Source organism: Abramis brama, assembly GCF_963993115.1.
Source record: "Abramis brama genome assembly, chromosome: 2".
NCBI classification, from domain to species: Eukaryota; Metazoa; Chordata; class Actinopteri; order Cypriniformes; family Leuciscidae; genus Abramis; species Abramis brama.
In genome coordinates, this window is record NC_139964.1 from 67,451,911 (window position 1) to 67,475,894 (window position 23,984).

The 23,984-nt window shown below is 37.6% G+C and overlaps 1 protein-coding gene across 1 annotated transcript in view; it reads left to right on the forward strand.

The window, feature by feature from the left end:
• Positions 1–8,834, forward strand: part of LOC311077389 (neural cell adhesion molecule 2) — a 285,391-nt gene extending 276,557 nt beyond the window's left edge. Inside the window, exons 16-17 of the mRNA XM_084105838.1 lie at positions 4,791–4,998; positions 8,599–8,834. Of these exons, the coding sequence (XP_083961964.1) occupies positions 4,791–4,998; positions 8,599–8,713 (323 nt within the window). The 3' untranslated portion in view covers positions 8,714–8,834. The remainder of the gene's footprint in view (positions 1–4,790; positions 4,999–8,598) is intronic.
• The last annotated feature ends 15,150 nt before the right edge of the window (positions 8,835–23,984 follow it).

Consider the following 23,984-nt stretch of genomic DNA (forward strand, 5'->3'; position numbering starts at 1 on the left):
ACTGAGAAATCTTTTCAAATGTTTGTTTTCTGTTCATCTACAGTAAGTGCAAAAGAAGAATAAAGAACCGGACAAATGATAGCGTTCAGTTAATTATCCTGTCAAGGCCTCGAATTTCTCTTTACTATTGGATTGTATCTTTTAACTGTCATGACTCTTTCAGATTTACTTTATTGACTTTATACATATATATATATGTGTGTGTGTGTGTGTGTATGTGTATAATATAATCATGCACTTTTCATAAATGCGACTGTTTTTGACATTTGACCCCTTGCAAAAATACGAGACAACTATAGAAACTATCAATAGAAAACTATTTTTTAAAAATCCATTTATTGAAATAAAGCTGAACTCAAATAAAATGTATATATTGCATGAAAACTTAAACTTAATTAAAATTTACTGTAATAAAATATATTTAATTTTGAAGTACTAAAATTACTTAAACACAAAAAACTAAAACTAATGAAATGACAAAAGCACATAACAAAATGACTAAAATTGAAATGAAAATGAATACATAAAAATAAATTTAAAATATATATATTTTTTTAAATACATAAATGATACTAAAAACACTGTTTAATCTGTGAACTTCTATAGCTTTTATTTGTGTGATTTTTCAGAAATCTGATTAAATATAGAATAACATAAATGTTGCCAAAGTACACTGACGAAATTGGTGTAGGATTTACTTTAAAACTATTTTCCCTCATAAATTGCTAGTAAATTTCTCAAATAATTACAAAGAAAAGACAAGTAACACATTAAATTAAACAAAATGTTCTTGTTAAAAACATAAGTAGTATCTGTAGTAACAGAAAAAAATCTGTGCACACTAATCTGAGACTGTTAGTGTTATTGTGCATTTATTCTTGTTTTTTTATAGATAGAAAAATAGAAATAACATGCCAAAACAATGGCAAAATTCACATTTACCATTAAGCTTTCAAAACTTACAATCTCTCACTTCCACCAATATGAATCAATGATTTTAATGACATCACTCTGCACTTCAGCTTCTCATCAGATTTTCTGTCCAATCAAATGCTCTCTAGAATCTGAAGCTCCGCCCCCTACATTATAAACAGAATCTGAAATCGGTCACTTGTTCACACGTTTACTGTTTCCTACATGATGAACGGCACATAGTGCACTATATAGGGGACAGGGAAGGATTCAGACAGTGTGAATATGCTTTCCATCGGGGGGGAATGAAGTCTGGTTTCAGCTCCGGTCCAGAGACACGACACACAGAGCGGATCATGTGATCGAGTCCCACAGACCTGAAAACGCATCGGACACATTTGAGTTCTGCAGAATGCTGGATTTTAAAGCGATATTGAGGAGATTAAGAGGAGAAACAGGGAGAGATTAGGAGGAACTACAGCTTTACTGGCCGATCTGTGATATAGACTAAACGCTATTGGCTATTTTAAAAAGGGGAGGAGCTGCTCAATATGCCCCGCCCCTTCTTCCTGTTTCAGTGGATATTACGTCAACACAGCGAATAATGCTGTGTGTTTCAGTGCTCTTCAGGGGGCCTTTAAATGGCTTATAAATCTCTAGTTATACTTTATTATCATGATATATTTGATGCAATCTTTTCGTCAACATGTTTTCTTTTGTATTTGTGTTTCTTTTTGTATCTGATTGATCGTAGGCCTCATTGATCTGAACTCATGCGCCTGTTATTCTCCTCAAAAAAAAAAAACTGACATGCACGAGTTCAGATCAATGAGACCTACGATCAATCAGATACAAAAAGAAACATAAAACATTTGCTGATTGAAAAAAAACAAGTTGATAAAAAGATTGAACACAGCATAACAACTGCATGTTTTTGTCGGCCGGTCATTTTTGACCCCGAAACACCACAAGCAGGCCCGGTTCTACGGGGGTGCTTGAGGGTGCTAAGCACCCTCAAATAAAAGTGAAAGCACCCTCAGATGAAAAATTATTAATAGCACACATAAACGAGATTTTGCCGAAAATAAAACACAGACGGATTTCACACTCTTGCCTATAATAGGATAGCCTACACAAAATAAATAAATTAATAAAATTAAACAAATATATATATATATTAAATAAATTATTTCGTTATGCTTTCATGTTTAATGCATTGTAGTTGTCCTTTCGTGATCGCGATACGCAAAAGGTGAAGCTGTCTCTTTAATTGCCCACTTTGCTTGCGTGCGTGCTTCCCGCTCAGAAATTTTGTTAGCTGACTTTCTGAGACGGGGCTTTAGGTAACGCAGGGCTGCCAACTCTCACGCATTGAGCGTGAGACTCACGCAATTGACACTTTTCACACGCTCTCACGCCACACATCCATTTTCTCACGCACAGAAAGATTGCGGAGCAAAGAGGTACTTTTAATATTAAACTAATTCTCAGCTCTTAGATTCCGTCAATTTTATTACGAAATTCAGACAAAAATACCTTTGGCGCTTGTAAATGTGACGTGACAGATCGCTGAGCGCCTCAGTTCAAGTGCACGTGAACCGATCACCTGTTACTTTTTTATTTAAAGATGCAGTACAACTTACCGAAAGTATACATAATATCGACCAATTAGTGTTTTTCAACCACGGAAAGAGGTCAATATAACAGCAGGAGAACAATTATGTCACATAACGTTACATTTACCTCAGGAAAGCCATTTAACGACCATAGCATGTTAATTAAATAGAAAAAATAGCTAGAGAGGAGATTTTGCTGAGCACTATATTACATTTTTATTATATTTTTACTTATGTCATTAAATAATTGTTATTATAACAAAAACTGCATTATATTTAATTTAATATTATTTTTAACCTTTAATAATACCAGCAGATTAGGCCCTCTATGTTTACAGCATTGGTGAGATAATTTTTTTTAATAAAATTTAAAATAAACATGTATCCAAATTAGTCAATATTGAATCAAAATCGGAATCAAATCACAAGAATGGAATTGAAATCTTGACATTTTTGTCAAGCAATAATAAAAACTGTATCCTACCAGTCATTGTACAATGTAAACATTGTAACATGTTGTCACTAAACTTCATAAAATTCTATTTAGTTACCAAATGTTTTGACAATCACAATTACAGTTATTGTCATGCAATATTTGTTTTTACATTTGCTTGTTTACATGCTATTCTATAATTTACTGCCAGATCGTATATTGTTTAACATAACAGCAATTACAGTAGTATTGTTGTATACAACATCCCCAATTTTGAGATACTATGTTTCAGACTGATTATGAGCTATTTCCTACGATTATGTAAGCAGCACCCTCACTATATTCAGAAGCACCCTCAGTGATTTGGTTCTAGAACCGGGCCTGACCACAAGTGTAACAATGTGGAAATTAAAGATTTATCAAATGTATCAGCATTTTTTTGGGGGAAAAGAAAATCATCTCCAGGTTAAACTGAGATGTTAAAGTCCCCCTGTGGTGTAAATCCAGCTTTTAATGTAGTTTATATGTCTATGTGGTGTTTTTAATATGCTTTAAGACAAAGCATGTGTAAATTCATAAGTCGACAGCATTGCTGAGTATTTCCTCCTTAAAACTGCAGTGAACCAAAGACAGTCTCAAAAACACGCTTTGAAATCGCTGGTGTTTCTGACGTCACAAACTACCTTGTAACCAATCAGATCAACGTGTGATCGTCAACCAGTGGATCTCTGAGCTGAGTGAGTGAGTGGAGGCGGGGCTCATTTGCATATTCATAGAACCGCGCATACTAAGTGAGGCAAGCGTGTCGAGTTACAGTCAAGATATTTTAAGGCATGACTAATTGTTTTTCAAGGATTTTTTTTTTTTTTTTTTTAATATGTCATTTTGGTGATCAAAGATGAACTTTAAGGGATAAAATGATCGACTACAGGGAGACTTTAAGAGACTCTCTCAGACACACACCAGCCGAATTGGTCCTGAATTGTCATGCTGAGGAATCTGGGTTGTTGTTGAGCGTGTGTGTGTGTGTGTGTGAGGGATCAGTACAGTTGTTGAGTGTGTGTGTGTGTGTGATCAGTACAGTTGGTGTGTGTGTATGTTTGTGTGTTGTGTGTGTGTGTGTGTGTGTGTGAGGGATCAGTACAGTTGTTGAGTGTGTGTGTGTGTGTGTGTGATCAGTACAGTTGGTGTGTGTGTGTGTGTGTGTGTGTGTGTGTGTGTGTGTGTGTGTGTGAGGGATCAGTACAGTTGTTGAGTGTGTGTGTGTGTGTGTGTGTGTGTGTGTGTGAGGGATCAGTACAGTTGTTGAGTGTGTGTGTGTGTGTGTGTGTGTGAGGGATCAGTACAGTTGTTGAGTGTGTGTGTGTGCGAGAGTGTGTGTGTGTGTGGGATCAGTACAGTTGTTGAGTGTGTGTGTGTGTGTGTGTGTGTGTGTGTGTGTTCTCAGCAGATTCCCTGTTCAGCGGTCTGTGTCTCGGCGCTGTGGTGTGTGTGTGTGTGTGTGTGTGTGTGTGATGGATCAGTACAGTTGTTGAGTGTGTGTGTGTGTGTGTGTGGGAGGGATCAGTACAGTTGTTGAGTGTGTGTGTGTGTGTGTGTGTGTGTGGGAGGGATCAGTACAGTTGTTGAGTGAGTGTGTGTGTGTGTGTGTGTGTGCGTGTGTGTTCTCAGAAGATTCCCTGTTCAGCGGTCTGTGTCTCGGCGCTCTGGTGTGTGTGTGTGTGTGTGTGTGTGAGGGATCAGTACAGTTGTTGAGTGTGTGTGTGTGTGGGAGGGATCAGTACAGTTGTTGAGTGTGTGTGTGTGTGTGTGTGTGTGTGTGTTCTCAGCAGATTCCCTGTTCAGCGGTCTGGGTCTCGGCGCTGTGGTCGGTCTCGGACTGGCGGCTCTTCTTCTTCTGCTGGTTCTGGTGGACGTCGGCTGCTTCTTCTTCAGACACTGCGGTCTCCTCATGTTCATCAGCCGCAAACTCTGCAGCAAGAAGACCACGACCAGCGGCAAGAGCAAAGAGCTGGAGGAGGGCAAGGCCGCTTACCTGTGAGTCACTCGCCCGTCCTCCACATCTCAAATCAAATTATGATTTATGTGATGTGTTTTAAAGAGTGTTTGTGTCATCACATCTACAGTCTAACCAACCTTTATTCAGACACCTTCAACATTTCTCACATATCACAGTTTATTTGCTATAGTTTAGAAAATGGTAATAAAGAACTCAGAGTTATGAACTCAGCTGATATTTGACTGGTTTTGTCCGTCCTTCTGTTAGACTGTCTCACACATGAATTATGTTGAATATCTGTCAGCTGTTAAATTTAACTACACAATTAGATAATACCAGTTTAGCTCAACCAATCACCAAGCAATGCTTCATTTTGTTCAGTCTGTGTGTAAAAAGAGCATTAGCAATTAAAGAAGAAACACTTCAGCAAAACATGATCAGCTCAAAGTGTCCGAAGTGTTTACTGGTAGTCTCTGTATGAAGAATTATTGGGTGTAATATGTCACAGTTTACTTTATTTTGCTCTCCTCACTTACAGAAATGAACTATAGTCTCCTGATCACACTAGTAAAGAAAAATATAAAAAATTATATCTGGTTTTTCTGGCTGGTCAGCTTAAACCAGCAAATTTACAGTCTCACAATGAAAACATCTCTGCCGTTTAAAGTAGTTTGAGGGAAATAAATACTTTTATTCAGCAAGAATGCATTAAATTGATCAAAAGTGGCTTTTATAATGTTACAAAGGATTCTATTTCAAATAAATGCTGTTCTTTTAGAACTTTCTGTTCATCAAAGGATCCTGGAAAATAAAATTGATCAGTTTAGCAACTGTTTTCAACACTGATAATAATCAAAAATGTTTCTTGAGCATCAAATCATCATATTAGAATGATTTCTGAAGGATCACGTGACACTGAAGACTGGAGTAATGATGCTGAAAATTCAGCTTTGATCACAGGATATAAATTACACTTTACTATATATTCACATTGAAAACTGTTAATTTGAATTTTAATAATTTTTCACTATTTTTACTGTATTTTTGATCAAATAAACGAATAGAAGAGACGTTTTAAGAGAGCAAGCCAACAAATGCTTTGCAATGCACTGACATTCTTCAAAGGTAACATGCAGATTAACTGAGAACTGCTCAGATTAATACTCTTAATAAACTAAAACTCAAGCTGAGGTCAAAATATCACTGAAACTGTACAGAATCCCACTGAACGAGGTTAAAATGGTCACACAGTTGATTGGTTGGGAAAACGTTTGAGCGACGTTGCCTTTGTGAGACTAAAGTGTTTGCAAGATCATTTCAATTATTTTATAATCATTTTAACTTTCATACACTGTAAAAATGAATACACTATATCTACTCAATAAAATTGTGGCAACAGATTACAAGCAATATTATTAATTAAATGTAACGAATTAGAATTGAGTAATAATTAATCAAATTAATTCCTTAAAAGCGAATTAATTATGAATTAGAATTTAAAATTACCCATTTAAAATGAGTAAAATTTACAAACAAAAATATTTTAAACAAAAATATCTGAATAACAGACAGATGTCAAAGATGAATTAAGAACTCTTTATTTTTTATTGCCAACATTGAAGACACCTGATGTTAACAAACAGAATCACTGAAGGAGAAACCGTAATTTAAGTCGCCATTATGATGATCAGTGTTTGTTTGTTTTGTTAAGGGCTCTTGACCCTTAAATCATTAACTTTAGATTTTGTTTGGCTGCTGCACCTGAGTTATAACAGCCGGATGAACAAAGAGTAAAGGTGATCTGATGGTGTTGGTTGTGTTTTAACGTAATCATTATTTCACAATCATTTGACCTGAACTCATATAGAGCCCAATTTCTGAGTTAGGTTTACTTTATTAATTATAGCAGCACTGTCCTTGTACAGCATAATATTTCTAACTTTTACAATGTAATTTAATGTAATTCATTTTTACAGTGTGAATATGATCATTCTCTGAATCTGATGATTGATGGAAACTGACAGTAATTATCTAATGATGAGGGTTGAATTTCAATTACTTCATATTTTCCCATTACTATTAAGCGCTGTTGATAATATGCACATATAGATCTGCTGGTTTAATAAGGTTCTGCTGTGTGAGTTCAGGAAACGATCAGCCCGATGGGTTAGTTTGGTCTAGCATTCGTCAGGCCTCATGAGATTCATTGGCTTCTGCTATTGATCTGTGTGCATTCGAGGAGCGTAAAGTCCAGCGCCGGTGGATTTACCGTCATCTGAAGTGTGTCATGTCAGGTTTTCCAGCAGTTATTCCACACACACACACAGCTAGTCCTCATAGTGTGATTAGCATTGAGACAGAAGTCAAAATAAAACCTCTGGAGTTTGAGATTTAGATTCATTTTTCATTGCACGAAGAAGAAATTATACTAAAACGTGTCGAAACGGCTTTTAATAGACATGCAATAGAAATAATAAGATATTATTATTTCATAAAAGCATTAGCATTGCTAATTGTTTCAAATTTTTTTATTTAAATTATTATTTTATCATTTATCATGTCATTTTTATGGGTTTTGGAGTTTTTTTATTTTGCCTTTATTTTATTTCAGTTTTATTTATTTTATTTTATTACTTCAGCTTAAACTTATTTAATTTCATGTAGTTGCTAAGGCAACATTAAAACATTTTTTTTTTAATTTTTTATAATCATTTTCATCTAATAATTATATTTTATTTCAATTTTATTTCAATTTAATGCAATTTAATAATATTTTGAGTTAAGTCCATTTTTATATTTTTATATTTTCAGTTTTCATTTTATTTGTAGTTTGTTTTTGTTTGGGTTTTTTTTTGGGGGGGGGGGGTGGTTGCCCCTTTGTCATTTTTATTAGTTTTGGAGGTGTTTTTTTTTTTTTTTTGCTTTTATTTGTCTCCATTTCATTTTTTTTTTTTTTTTTTTGTACTTCAGCTTAAACTTATTTAATTTCACTTAGTTGCTTATTTCATTTCATTGCAAGTTTTTGTTTGTTTTTAAAAAAAAAATCTATATTTATATTTTACTTTTTACAAATTTTTTTACGAAAATTTTTTTTTTAGCTGTTTTTGTCTTCTTTTTTTGTATTTTTATATATTTTATAATTAGTTTTCATTTATTTTTATTTATTGTTCCTCTGCCACTTCCCTATTCTTATATATTTTATCTTATATATATCGTTATAGTTATCAAATTTGCTGTGAATAGTTATTGTTATAGTACTCAAATTGTTATAGTAATAGCATAGTTAATAGAATCAGAAATAGCTCTATGGTTTGGGTCGTTTTTATCATTAATTTCTCAGATTTTGACTTTATTTCGATAGTCCACTTTAGACATCCTACTACTAACTATAAGTAACTTTGCAACTACATGTGAACTAACTCTCATTAGATTATTAGTAGGGTTGGGTTACTGTAAAAGCTACTTATAGTCAGTAGAATATCTGAAGTTAGATGTCAGCAGTGTTTTTGTATCGCTGTGATCAGTTTGTCATGTGACTCTGCTAATGAGATGCATGAAGTCATCAGGTGTGTGTGTGTGTGTGTGTGTGTGGTCGAGAGATGGCGATTAAACTCGAGTGTTTGCTCTTCTGACCGCAGAAAGCTCCCGCTGAAGGAGGAGAACGGGAAAGAGGTTCTGAAGCCGGATCTGATCGAGATTAAGGTCCACTCGGACAACAGCCTGCACACAAAACAGGACGACAGCAAAGCGTAATGAGACCCGCCACAGACTGAGACCACAATCACACCACAAAAGAGAAAAGAAAAGAGAAGAAAAAAAGAAAAGAAATGAATCTTCTTCACTAATGTAAATATGTTCAAATATAAACAGAGTTTTTTTTGTGATAAATCTACTGTTCTTTCTATTCTCGACGGCTCCAGCACTTCTGTTCGGTGGACGTTTCCATCTCGCTGTTTTGGAGGATCTCTCAGAAATGACCCGATTGGATAGCCATGTCGAGTCCGATCTCTGCTCAGCGGGACGTCGTATCGTGGCAGAAACACTGCAACAAAATCAGGCTCTTCCTCAGTGTTTCTGTCTCATTTTCCAGAACAAATATCTTAAACATTCCTAAATCAAGATACACTTACTGGAGAAGCAGAATTACTCGTTTACTGAAAAATTCATCAAAGTTAAGTGAGTTTATACTTAAAACAGGGAGAAGAAATATATATATATATATATATATATATATATATATATATATATATATATATATATATATTAGGGCTGGGTATTGACACAAATTTCACAATTCGATTCGATTTCGATTCACAAGCTTGCAATTCGATTCGATTTCGATTCCGATTCGATTCAATATTGATTATTTTGGATATCAGGGACAATACATGGCAAATTTCTAATCTCTGAACTAATGCTGTAAACTATGGGAGTCAGTTGTAGCCTATAGGCTTCATTAGCCTACTATAATGTTGAAGGTAAAAATGAACTGATTTGTATACAAACACTTAAATTACACTTTTATTTATTTTTGTAATAATAAAGTTAAATGAAATGTAAACATTTAAATGGTGGCTGTCATAAAAACCTGCCAGATTTATTCAAACATGCATTAAATATTGAAGAACATTATAATGAATATGTAATATGGTGCATATATTTAGCAAAATGCTCCTCTAGAGTTAATATTTCTCGCTGACTAACGAGTTTATGATCACTGGATATGGTTTTTCTGAGGTAAATGTGACGTTACATGACATTTACCAGCTGTTTTACTGACATCTTTCCACGGTTGAAACACTGATTGAGCGATTCCATGTCACATGATACGGACTTCGATAAGTTGTACTTTTAACACACTTTCAGATGCTCATTCATGTTTATTTCACGCGGTAACTGGTGTTAGTAAGGCGGAAGAGAAGATCATGTGCTTCTCCTGAGCTGAGCCAGAGCGATCTCACGCCACAGCGCCAAAACGGCATTTATGTTTTGGAATTTCGTAAGAAAATGGACATAATTTGAAATCTGAGACTTTGTTTCATATCAGTAGTAACAAAGCACAAAGATTATTGTGATTTATTGGATGGGATGCGCGCTACAATGTTCCATTCATTCATCAACTGAAAACAGGATGACTAATCGATTCTTGGGATTTAAGAATCGATATCGGTTCGTAAAAATGAGAATCGATTAAAATCGGGAAATCAATATTTTTTACCCAGCCCTACTATATATACACTGTAAAAAAAAATCTTAAAAAAACAGTCAATGACTGTCAGCTATGGCTGCCAAACAAAAAACGTAAAAATAAAGTAAAATATCCTAATTTAAATAAAGTGCAAAAAGCTTTTACAGAAATTTTCCTTAAATGTTTTACAGAAAAACAATGTTATTTTACATCTATTTCCTGAATTATTACGATCAAACACTTTCACTGTAAAAAAAAAGAAAAAAACATAAAAAACGGTCAAATGACTGTCGGCAATGCCTGCCATACAAAAACCGTAAAATTAATGTAAAATATCCTAATTTAAATAGTCAAAAGACTATGTATGTATAAATAAATATTGTTTCTTGTTTTAAGCATAAATTAACTATTTATTATATTCCATTCAATGGACTCTTATTTTGTCTTTGTTCTGTTTCTATAGTTACCCATTAGTTTCACCTGTGTCTAGTTTAGTTGCCTCTGTTCAACCCCTGTATTTATAGCCCTGTGTTTCAGTTCTCCTTTATGTAAGTGTGGTTTGCATTATTATTATTATCGTCTAGTGTCGGGAATCTTTTTGAAATTTGGAATCAATTGAACCAATTGCTTTGCAAGATGATTCACTGTTTCGAATCGTTTGAATCGCCAGCAACGCAGCGAAAACATGCGTAAAAACATCTAATACCATTAAATATGAAGTGTCTTTATAATATGTGATATTTTATTATTGTCATTATATGTCTACAAATGTATAAAATTGAGGTAAAAATGATATAGCCGACACTTGAGACTGGTTCACGGGTTCACAGAGATCATAGAGGCGAACCAATGAAATTTCGAAACATTTGTGACGCAACGAAGCCTCGTTTACTGAAATCACACGCCCCGAATCACTGGTTCAAAACTAAAATGATTTGCAAAGGTTCCGAAGCTTAATGAAGTGTGTTTTAAAAAAAAAAAAAAATTCATATTCGCAAATACATGCAAATACTGTTTTTTTTTTTGTTTTTTTACTAAACAATATCTTCGGTCATTTTGCTTCTCTAGTAAATATATCTTGATTTAAGAATGTTTAGATGTTTGTGCTGGAAAACAAGACACAAATACTGAGGAAAAACATGATGTTTTTTTGCAGTGATTTCAGACTCTGGGTTTTCTCATCTAAATGTGTTCAAGGCTTCATCGGTTTTTGGCTTTTTCGATGTTTTCGTAGGACTTTTCCCAGAATCCCAGTGGATTTCTCAACCTTTGGATTATTTTCCAGGCATGTCCTATGCGCTTTTGAGATGGCGCGTCTCATATATGTCAACGTTTGAAGACGTCATCGGTTTGTATTTTCCATCTCGCTTCTCAAAAGAAACCTGGCAAAACTTTGTAGTAAAGTGACTCTGTAGTTTCGATTTCCTCAACTGCCATGATGCCAGATGAAACGCTCTTCTTAATTTATGTTGAATAATTAATGTGTGAGTGTGTGTGAGAATGGCTTGACGTGTTCTGCACAAATACACTGCGAATGTTTGACCGACGCTAGTTGGATTGTACCTGCACTGAATGTGTGGCTCCAGACCTCAAGAGGGCGCTAGAGTTTCCAGGAAATATCTCAAACCAGATGTGGTGTTGTTATTCAGGTAACTGTTGTAAACAGTTTATCATCCATCATGACAGTGATTAAGCAGAAAGAGAAAACTGACTCTGTCGCCCCCTGGAGTCCGGCGTTATTTTACTTATTTTATTTTACTATTTATTATTTAAACAGTATTTATTAATATTTTGATTTTACTTTTATTTTTATATTTTCAGTTTTCACTTTAATCTTAGTTTAAGTTTTTGTACATTTATTATGTGCTTTTTGTCAGGTTTTTTTTTTTGTTTCACTTATTTGCTGCGATTGATTCGTATTTATATTTTATTTCACTTAAACGAAATGTATTAATATTTTGAATTAGCCTCGGTTTTTATATTTTTCCAGTGTTTTGTAATTTTATCATGTGCTTGTTATTTTTTATAATTTTTTTTTTATATTTAGCTATTTTACCACATTTTATTTCACTTAATTACCAAACCAAAATTTATATTTTTAAAGTTTTTTTAACTAACAATTTTCACATATTTGTTTTATTTCAGTTTAACAAAATTTGAATATATATTATCAGGTTTTATTTTAACTTTAGTTTTTATTTTATTTTTTTGTAAATTCTATAATGTGCTTTTGTAATTTTTTTTTAGTTTTCGTATTTTTAGCTTCAATTTACTTTAATTCAGTTTTAGTTTTAGTCGTTTTAGTACTTCATCTTAAACTATTTCTAATAAGTTTCTTAAAAATGTTTCATTTAATAATTTCAGCTTCATTCCAATTAACAACAATTATTAACAGTTTTAATAGTAAACAGTAAGAACACATGTTAGATCACATGATCTTCTGATGCACCTGTCAATCATTCGCGTCTGTATATTTGTGTAGCGTGTGATTCTGTCCGATGTTGTTCTGGATAAAGGCAGCGTTTGCCACTTTAGTTCTTATATTTGATATATTTTACTATGGTTCACAGCTGTTTGTACATACATGAGTATGCTGTAATCTTACTGTATCATTGGGAATGAGGTGGAGTGAGTCTCGACTGAGGGTTTTCCAGCACGGGCATTATCGATCAAATCAGTTTTTGTAAAGTGTGTGTAAAGCCTGTATGATGTCAATGCTTATGGAGCTGCAAAAAAAACCTCCATTCATTCGTACCTCCACTTATTTTGCTCTCTAAGTGAAGTGTGTGATTCAAACTGAAGACATCTTGAACCATCAGGACAGAAAACATCTGTTGCTACTCGAAGCATGAAAGTACAACATTATATTCTTTTCCGCAGGACTCATGTGGTGAAGCACGTGTGAAATATTTATTGCATTAAGCCAATAAAAAGAAATTACACTTTTTTTTTCTTTCTTTTTTAAGGTAAATCTGAAGGTTTAGTAATTAATCATGTTTCCAGCTGCTTCTCGGATCATTATTGAGTTTCAGTGAAAAACATTTTTCGTATTCAGATGTTCAGATACTCTATGCATAATCAGAAAAGACGTTTGCTCTGTTGTTCTGGGTGATTAAAGCTCCTTTGCTTTCGTGTGTCGCAGGTCTTTAGTTAATTAATGAAGAACTTCTGAATCCTGATCTCAACACGTGTTAACACTGTAATTTACCGCTGTAAATAAATGTGTACTAGTATAAAATGGTGCTTGTAAAACATTCTGTCAGCGTCGATTTATTTCCCACTGGAAGATGTGTGATCTTGTACAGCTGAAGTTTTGATGACCCTACAAACTAATTTAAAATAATTAAAAAAAAAATAGTATTAATATTTTAAATATAAGGCAACAACAAAACACTAAACTTAACTAAACTAAGGCAAACTACAGCTAAAGGATTTTAGTGCATAAAATAAATGCATAGAAAAACAAACAGTTGACAGGGAAAAGCATACATTGACTGCAGTTATTAATATTTTGTTGGTTCTCGTGTTTTTGCATATCTAACAGCCTGGTCAAAAATTGTGCATTATTAACATTTAAATAAAGGCGAAAGATGTCAATTTCCACTTTTGGCTCTGCTGCATGACTAGTTGTTTTTGATTAATTTTGGCAGATTGCGTGAATTGCATTTATATTCATAGCTGAAGTGATATACGTTTTAAAATTCACATTCCAGCACCGTCAGCTGATGCTCGTTAGTTTCCCCAGGAATGAAGACATGACTGATTAAAGGAACGCATGGTTCATTCACTGCTGTTGATGTAAATTGGCCTCGTTCTCAAGGCGCTCGGTGCCGTTGGATTGCATTTGTGTGGCGTTTCGGGCCGATGCCTTCAGAACATGTTCAGCACGCGCACATTTCTATCGGATTCTTCATTAAAGCGATTTCTATCGGATTCTTCATTAAAGCACACAGCGGCAATAACACAAGAGGCTCCGGGGGTTAAAACCATCAATTACACATAAACACACAGCGATTAGCACATAATTGTTCCTTTGAGTCGTAAAAGCATCTGAAGGTGGCTTGGAGTTAGACAGATAAAGGTGCATTATGGGTTGCCATCATGTTTTTATTTTTTTATTTTTTTATTTTTTTGATTAGGCCTAGATATGAACGTGGACTTGAATATGAAGCAGAAGTTATAAATATCCCATTTGTCACATTAGTTATTAGAACAGACTTTGAATAAATCATCTAGACTAGAGGTCATTGGAGTCAGATCTCTTCTGTGGCCTCTGCTCTGTTGATTTAATGGACGATTTGTGTCTGAAACTTCACCGTAATAGGAGGAAACAGAAAAGAAAAAACTTGCATAAAGTTTTTATATAATATTCTAATCTAGTTGGGAGATTTCCACAGAAAAGCTCATCTCCTCCTGAGGCGAAGTGGTTTAGGATTTAAGCCTAAAAAGAAAAGGAATGAAAAGTGTGAGCCGCAGAAATGATCTTTAATTATATTGCTTTCTGTTGCAGGTTTATAGGCCAACGCAATTAGGTAATTAAGATATTACTGGTATGAAAGGTCATTTGTAATAAAATGCAATAGATTAATAAACACACTGGAATCTCCTGATAATAAAGCTAAAGGTTGTTTCTGGATGAAGGTCTTCTTGTAATTCCCTGAGAATTAATTAAGCAGGTTTTTTTTTTTTTTTTTTTTCATATGTTGGAGGATTTAAAGTGTCTGAATATACAGGACGTTGTAAACAGAAGCTTGTTTGGCTGTTGTTACATGCTATCATAATTCTGCACCCCACTCAAGTGGAAATGCAGGATTTCTCCTCATAAACAGCTTTACACTGTTGCCATAAATGTCTTTAATGCAATTAACATCACATGCAAACAGGGTTGTTATCTTTAACTAAAACTATTCAAAGACAACCTTTTTGTTAATTGAAATAAATCTGAAATGAAATAAAATCAATATTGAAAATCTTAAACTAAATAAAATTTAAAATTAGTGCTAGTTAATTAAAACTATTGATAAATATTTTTTTTTTAAATGGCAAAAGCACATTATAAAAATACAAAGAAATTAACAAATTAAAATGACAACTGAATAAATTTTTTAATAAATTATGACAAAAAATAATAAAAAAGACAAAAACACAGATCAAAATTTAAGAAATAACAAATTCAAATGAAAACTAAAAATATAATTATTAATAAAAAACTAAGTAGTAAATAATACTAAATCAACACTGACATGAAATGTATGTAAATTTAATTGATTATGACAAAAACTAATAAAAATTAACTAAAATTAGAATGAAATCTGAAAATATAAAATGATAAAAAGTTGATTTGAACATATTAATAAATATTAATAAAAAATATAATATTGTATAAATAATATTAAATTAGTACACTGTAATTTCCACCTATTTCAATTTTTTGAAAAAGTTTCAGAAAAAGTTCTGTTGCTGTCTTAAATGTTTATAATCAAATTGGCTGAATAAGTCATTTCAACTTAGATTATATTTACAAAATTGAGTTGAATCTTGTATATCTTTTTTATTTCTTTTTTGGTTTAAATTGCTTGAGTTAAAGTGATGTAAAAACAAGTTGCCATGACTTACTGATCATATCCTTTTTTACAGTGCACTGATTCAAATGCAATTAACTTTAATAAATTATGACATCCTGAGTCATCAGAGATTTGATGCATCCCATTGTTCTGGATCAGAATCCCGGATGGATGACCATAAATCCCCTGTGGAGATGCTTCACCACTTGATCCTCACTTTGATCCCAGGAAAGGCCAGTAAATGGATTAGAGAGTTTGAACTGCACTGTTAGCGAGGAAGATTCAATCCCTTTAGCCGAGACCTGAAGCTTGTGCGAGCACAGATATGTTGTGTAATCCTCATGCTGGGCTTCACGGGTCAGACCTGGAGGGTGTTAACCCTTACCTGAACACAGACCTGGAGGGTGTTACTGTTAACCCTTACCTGAACACAGACCTGGAGGGTGTTACTGTTAGCCCTTACCTGGACACAGACCTGGGGGGTGTTAACCCTTACCTGAACACAGACCTGGAGGGTGTTACTGTTAACCCTTACCTGGACACAAACCTGGGGGGTGTTACTGTTAACCCTTACCTGGACACAGATCTGGGGAGTGTTATTGTTAGCCCTTACCTGGACAGGTGGAGGATGTTAACCCTTACCTGGACACACCTGAAGGGTGTTAACCCTTACCTGGACACAGCTGGAGGGGTGTTAACCCTTACCTGGAAAGACCTGAAGGCTGTTAACCCTTACCTGGACACAACTGGAGGGTGTTAACCCTTACCTGGGCACAGCTGGAGGGGTGTTAACCCTTACCTGGACACAGCTGGAGGGTGTTAACCCTTACCTGGGCACAGCTGGAGGGTGTTAACCCTTACCTGGACACCTGGAGGGGGTCGCACACCGGACGAGAAGTGCAGTGCCGTGCTGCGTCACGTCGTGTCTAGGACAACTCGAGGTATCGCACACCGGACGCACACTTTCTCAGTTTATGGCCAGCAATATTGTTATGTTTAAGGACATTATGGAATTAAGATCATGTCTGTACTATGTACTATTATTGTACTGTACAATTAATTACAATCGTTGCAAAGTCTGCAGTCTGAACACTTTGTCTCAGAGCGTCCGTTAACTGAATGAATTGAGAATATCACCTGAAAATCTGACAACATCAGCAATTTTCAGCTGATTTCTGTAAATTAATGTGAAACTAAATGTGTATTGCAGCACAGGGTGAAGTCAGTATACATTAACTACGATTTGAGACAAATAAATGTAAATGTAATATAAAACTATGTAAAAGGCGCTCTGTGGCGCGGCAGGATTTAGAACAAGGTCCTGAGCCGTTGCTGGGCGCCGCGGACAGGCGCCGAAAGACGTGGCGCTGCGCTTCTCGTCGGGTGTGCGACCCCCTTTAACCCTTACATGGACACAGCTGGAGGGTGTTAACCCTTACCTGGACACCTGGAGGGGTGTTAACCCTTACCTGGACACAGCTGGAGGGTGTTAACCCTTACCTGGACACCTGGAGGGGTGTTAACCCTTACCTGGACACAGCTGGAGGGTGTTAACCCTTACCTGGACACCTGGGGGGGGTGTTAACCCTTACCTGGATACACCTGGAGGGGTGTTAACCCTTACCTGGACACCTGGAGGGGTGTTAACCCTTACCTGGACACACCTGGAGGGGTGTTAACCCTTACCTGGACACAGAGCTGAAGGGTGTTAACCCTTACCTGGACACAGCTGGAGGGTGTTAACCCTTACCTGGATACACCTGGAGGGGTGTTAACCCTTACCTGGATACACCTGGAGGGGTGTTAACCCTTACCTGGACACCTGGAGGGGTGTTAACCCTTACCTGGACACACCTGGAGGGGTGTTAACCCTTACCTGGACACAGAGCTGAAGGGTGTTAACCCTTACCTGGACACAGCTGGAGGGTGTTAACCCTTACCTGGACACCTGGAGGGGTGTTAACCCTTACCTGGACACAGCTGGAGGGTGTTAACCCTTACCTGGACACCTGGGGGGGGTGTTAACCCTTACCTGGATACACCTGGAGGGGTGTTAACCCTTACCTGGACACCTGGAGGGGTGTTAACCCTTACCTGGACACAGCTGGAGGGTGTTAACCCTTACCTGGACACCTGGGGGGGGTGTTAACCCTTACCTGGACACACCTGGAGGGGTGTTAACCCTTACCTGGACACAGAGCTGAAGGGTGTTAACCCTTACCTGGACACAGAGCTGAAGGGTGTTAACCCTTACAGGGAACTACACTAACCTTTTCCACTGGTGGCACTTGCGCTACTAACTTTTTCAGTTACTGGCGCAAAACATGATTTGGTCACACAAATTATTTATAGTAAGCCGCTCTGGATAATAATGAACAATAATGAAACTGTATTGCATACAGATGTGCTTTTTATTTTACTTGCCATCTTTTAAACCACATGCCTTCTTGTTTTCTTTAACATTGGTTGGGATAGATTTACTGCAATAGAAAAAATACAGTACACAATAAAGTGCAAAATTAATTTCTTTTGGATTTCAACATGCTATGGTTGGCACAGATGGGCAGACTCCTGAACTCTTAAGGAACAATAAAATAAATATAATCCATAAAATAATGCGTGCTTCCTACTGTCATTGTGAAGCTTCAATGATTCGTGTTTGAATTGTTTTGACGCAGTTACAAATTTGGACAGTCCTGCAATTGAAGGCCCACAGAATTTACAGTACACACAGTGCATTGCATCCGTCTTGGTACCTTAACCACTGGTATTCTTCGAGCCACTGGTGTCGAAATTCATTTGTCCGTATCGTTTTTCCCGCATGTGCTTTTCCTGACGAATCCTTCTCAGCCTCATTATTCTCACTCACAGGCTCCGTTTGACATGTCGAATCGACATCAAGTGATGGTTCTGTTACACTTGAACTTCCCTTCTTAAAAAAAGGAGTCAATTGTCCGCTTCATTTCAACACGTGCAGATTTTAGGCTATGTTGAGATATATATGCGATTGCTGCGTGTGTCTTAATGAGAGTTTTTTTTTTTTTTTAAATCAACGTTAGGCTACGCCTACACCATTCCGGGAGGGGTCGCGGGGCTGAAGCCAACTTGATGTGTTGAATGCTCAGAGCACATTATAAAACGTATTCTTAAAATACACATTTCTGTTTGTTAATAAATGCTCATAGTAAATCATAGCATATTGCCTAAAACATAAGGTATGTACAAAAATAATCAGTGATACATTTGCGACCCATTAAAAATTAGGGTTGCAATGGCATCTCAAAAGGTCGCATATGAGACCATTTTGGTCTCAGTGTAGTTCCCTGCCTTACCTGGACACACCTGAAGGGTGTTAACCCTTACCTGGACACAGCTAGAGGGGTGTTAACCCTTACCTGGACAGACCTGAAGGGTGTTAACCCTTACCTGGACACAACTGGAGGGGTGTTAACCCTTACATGGACAGACCTGAAGGGTGTTAACCCTTACCTGGACACAACTGGAGGGTGTTGACCCTTACCTGGACACAGCTGGAGGGGTGTTAACCCTTACATGGACACAGCTGTAGGGTGTTGACCCTTACCTGGACACAGCTGGAGGGTGTTGACCCTTACCTGGACACAGCTGGAGGGTGTTGACCCTTACCTGGACACCTGGATGGGTGTTGACCCTTACCTGGACACAGCTGGAGGGTGTTGACCCTTACCTGGACACCTGGAGGGGTGTTAACCTTTAAATGGACACAGAGCTGAAGGATGTTAACCCTTACCTGGACACAGCTGGAGGGTGTTAACCCTTACCTAGACACCTGGAGGGGTGTTAACCCTTACCTGGACACAGCTGGAGGGTGTTAACCCTTACCTGGACACAGCTGGAGGGTGTTGACCCTTACCTGGACACCTGGAGGGGTGTTAACCCTTACATGGACACAGCTGTAGGGTGTTGACCCTTACCTGGACACAGCTGGAGGGTGTTGACCCTTACCTGGACACAGCTGGAGGGTGTTGACCCTTACCTGGACACCTGGATGGGTGTTGACCCTTACCTGGACACAGCTGGAGGGTGTTGACCCTTACCTGGACACCTGGAGGGGTGTTAACCTTTAAATGGACACAGAGCTGAAGGATGTTAACCCTTACCTGGACACAGCTGGAGGGTGTTAACCCTTACCTAGACACCTAGAGGGGTGTTAACCCTTACCTGTACACAAAGCTGGAGGGTGGTAACCCTTACCTGGACACAGCACTGGAGGGTGTTAACCCTTACCTGGAAACAGCACTGGAGAGTCTTAACCCTTACCTAGACACTGCACTGGAGGGTGTTAACCCTTACCTGGACACAGCTGGTGTTAACCCTTACCTGGACACAGCACTGGAGGGTGTTACCCCTTACCTGGACACAGCACTGGAGTCTTAACCCTTACCTGGACACAGCACTGGAGAGTCTTAACCCTTACCTGGACACAGCACTGGAGGGTGTTAACCCTTACCTGGACACAGCACAGGAGGGTGTTAACCCTTACCTGGATACAGCACTGGAGGGTGTTAACCTTTACCTGGACACAGCACTGGAGGGTGTTAACCCTTACCTGGATACAGCACTGGAGGGTGTTAACCCTTACCTGGATACAGCACTGGAGGGTGTTAACCCTTACCTGGATACAGCACTGGAGGGTGTTGACCCTTACCTGGACACCTGGATGGGTGTTGACCCTTACCTGGACACAGCTGGAGGGTGTTGACCCTTACCTGGACACCTGGAGGGGTGTTAACCTTTAAATGGACACAGAGCTGAAGGATGTTAACCCTTACCTGGACACAGCTGGAGGGTGTTAACCCTTACCTAGACACCTGGAGGGGTGTTAACCCTTACCTGGACACAGCTGGAGGGTGTTAACCCTTACCTGGACACAGCTGGAGGGTGTTGACCCTTACCTGGACACCTGGAGGGGTGTTAACCCTTACATGGACACAGCTGTAGGGTGTTGACCCTTACCTGGACACAGCTGGAGGGTGTTGACCCTTACCTGGACACAGCTGGAGGGTGTTGACCCTTACCTGGACACCTGGATGGGTGTTGACCCTTACCTGGACACAGCTGGAGGGTGTTGACCCTTACCTGGACACCTGGAGGGGTGTTAACCTTTAAATGGACACAGAGCTGAAGGATGTTAACCCTTACCTGGACACAGCTGGAGGGTGTTAACCCTTACCTAGACACCTAGAGGGGTGTTAACCCTTACCTGTACACAAAGCTGGAGAGTGGTAACCCTTACCTGGACACAGCACTGGAGGGTGTTAACCCTTACCTGGAAACAGCACTGGAGAGTCTTAACCCTTACCTAGACACTGCACTGGAGGGTGTTAACCCTTACCTGGACACAGCTGGTGTTAACCCTTACCTGGACACAGCACTGGAGGGTGTTACCCCTTACCTGGACACAGCACTGGAGTCTTAACCCTTACCTGGACACAGCACTGGAGAGTCTTAACCCTTACCTGGACACAGCACTGGAGAGTCTTAACCCTTACCTGGACACAGCACTGGAGGGTGTTAACCCTTACCTGGACACAGCACAGGAGGGTGTTAACCCTTACCTGGATACAGCACTGGAGGGTGTTAACCTTTACCTGGACACAGCACTGGAGGGTGTTAACCCTTACCTGGATACAGCACTGGAGGGTGTTAACCCTTACCTGGATACAGCACTGGAGGGTGTTAACCTTTATCTGGATACAGCACTGGAGGGTGTTAACTCTTACCTGGACACAGCACTGGAGAGTCTTAACCCTTACCTGCACACAGCACTGGAGAGTCCTAACCCTTACCTGCACACAGCACTGGAGAGTCTTAACCCTTACCTGGACACAACACTGGAAGGTGTTAAACCTTACCTTGACAACAGAACAAACTGAGGGACACCAGAGGTTGCATGGTGAGTTTCTACAGTGGTGTTTTGAGTGTTGTCTATCATGTTGATACAGGGCGTTTTGACTGTTGTTTATCATGTTGCTATGCAGTTGTCAGGGTGTTTTTACTATTTATCATGTTGCTCTGTAGTTGCTATATGGTGTTTTGAGTGTTGTTTATCATGTTGATACAGGGCGTTTTGACTGTTAGGGTTAGGGTTAGGTTAGGGTTAGGTAGGGTTAGGGTTAGGGTTATCATGTTGCTATGCAGTTGCTAGGGTGTTTTGAGTATTGTTTATCATGTTGATATGTGGTTATCAGGGTGTTTTGACTGTTTATCATGTTGCTATGTGGTTACTAGGGTGTTTTGAGTATTGTTTATCATGTTGATATGTGGTTATCAGGGTGTTTTGACTGTTTATCATGTTGCTATGCAGTTGCTAGGGTGTTTTGAGTGTTGTTTATCGTGTTGCTATGCTGTTGCTCGGGTGTTATGAGTTTTGTGCAGATTTTCCAAATTTTCTGTGCAGATGTGGCACAGAAGCGCTTTTAAAGCATTCTCTTTCTCCTTTTCCATGTCTAAAGAAACGTTTAAGAGTGTCTAAAGATATTAAGAGTGTCAGTGATTCAGCCTGAGATTTGAAGTGAAGGATGGTCAGATCACTGCTCTACATCTGCATTGCTGTGTCGATCCACTCGCGGTCAAACATAACCCCAGTTCACAGTATTTATCACGTGTGCCGTCCAGTAAAGGTCTAAAGACCTGCCGTAGTTTGGCATCTGTCCATGTTGCTTTTGGTCTCTTCCAAAAGCTCTTGAGTGCAGTTTGGACTGAGTCATGTCCATTAAGCCCACTGGAGCTCCTGAAGAGGGTCCATCAATCACAGAACATTGGAGACGGAGTCATTAAGGAGGAATTATGACCTCATCACGAGCTGTTCAGCGGGAATGAAAAGCCCTCAGACGAAATACGCTTAAAATGTTTGAATGTTAAATGGACGCTGTTCAGCCCAAAGGGTTTACAATGAAAGTTTATAGCCTGTCTGTGCTCTCAATTATATAAGATCTATATACAAAGAGGATAACTGTTATTGTATTATTTATATATATATATATATATATATATATATATTTAAATTATTTTAAATATTTAAATATTTGGTTGTATTTGTTAAGTTAAGCATTACTTTTACTAGTGCTCTTAAACTACATGAAAGTTGTCTCAGGACATCTTAGCAACTGCATAGCAACAAGAACAGCACAACTGTTTTCAACATTGATAATAATCATAAATGTTTCTTGATCATATTAGAATGATTTCTGAAGGATCATGTGACACTGAAGACTGGAGTAATGATGCTGAAAATTCAGCTTTGATCACAGGAATAAATTACACTTTACTATATACAGTATTCACATTGTGGTGGATTTTTAATCGATAAAATAGTAAACTGTATATTAAACCATGTTTCTAACATCTAACCTTACTTCTCTTTTTAGTCCTAACATGATAACACTTTGAAACACAATGTACTAAAACGTTCTGTTCTGTGTTTTTGAATGTTGTATGTTGTGTTGCTGTTGCCATACCCCTTTTACTTTGGTTGTGTGAGTGTAAAAATAACAAATATGGGAACTGAAACTAGACAGATTAAATTTGAACCTTGTGATTAACAATGAAGTAATCATTAAAACAAAGTTTGCTTTACCTAGTAACAGAAGGGTTTGCATATGAAGAACCAATCAAATTCATATCATTTTGCCATACCTCCCTATTCTATAAAAACTGTTGTATTCGTGTTAGCTGGTGGGATTCTCAATGGGATTTGTCTGAGATCCTCCGGCCTTGCTTCTTCTTGGGGGAAGTACTCAGAGAAAATGTTGAGTACTCTCCCGGCCGTGATTAAAGCATTTGAAGGACATTTGCTGAAGTCTGTTCATTTCTGCTGCGCAGCAGGTGAGTTAGTTTAGAGAAATAGATTATATATTAAACGTTGATTGGAGACGTTAGGGAGAACGTCGACTGGAGACGTCCCCGGTAGACTTAGAGTAGGAACTAGATAGGGAAAAATCTACGAAAACATAGAAAACAGCTATTTTAATTGTAATCATATTTCACTGTTTTTACTGTATTTTTTATCAAATAAATGCAGCCTTGAAGAGACTTGTTTCAAGAACTTCTTAATTATTCCAAACTTTTGGCTGGTAGTGTAGCTGAAAGTTTCCATCATCATGACACCAAAATCTGAAGAATAAATTTGTCAAATTAAATGCAATGAAGGTCTTGAGATATGAAAAGCCTTATCATCTAAGACAAAATATAAATCATTTTTACTAATCTAACAGGTGTAAAATTAAGTAAA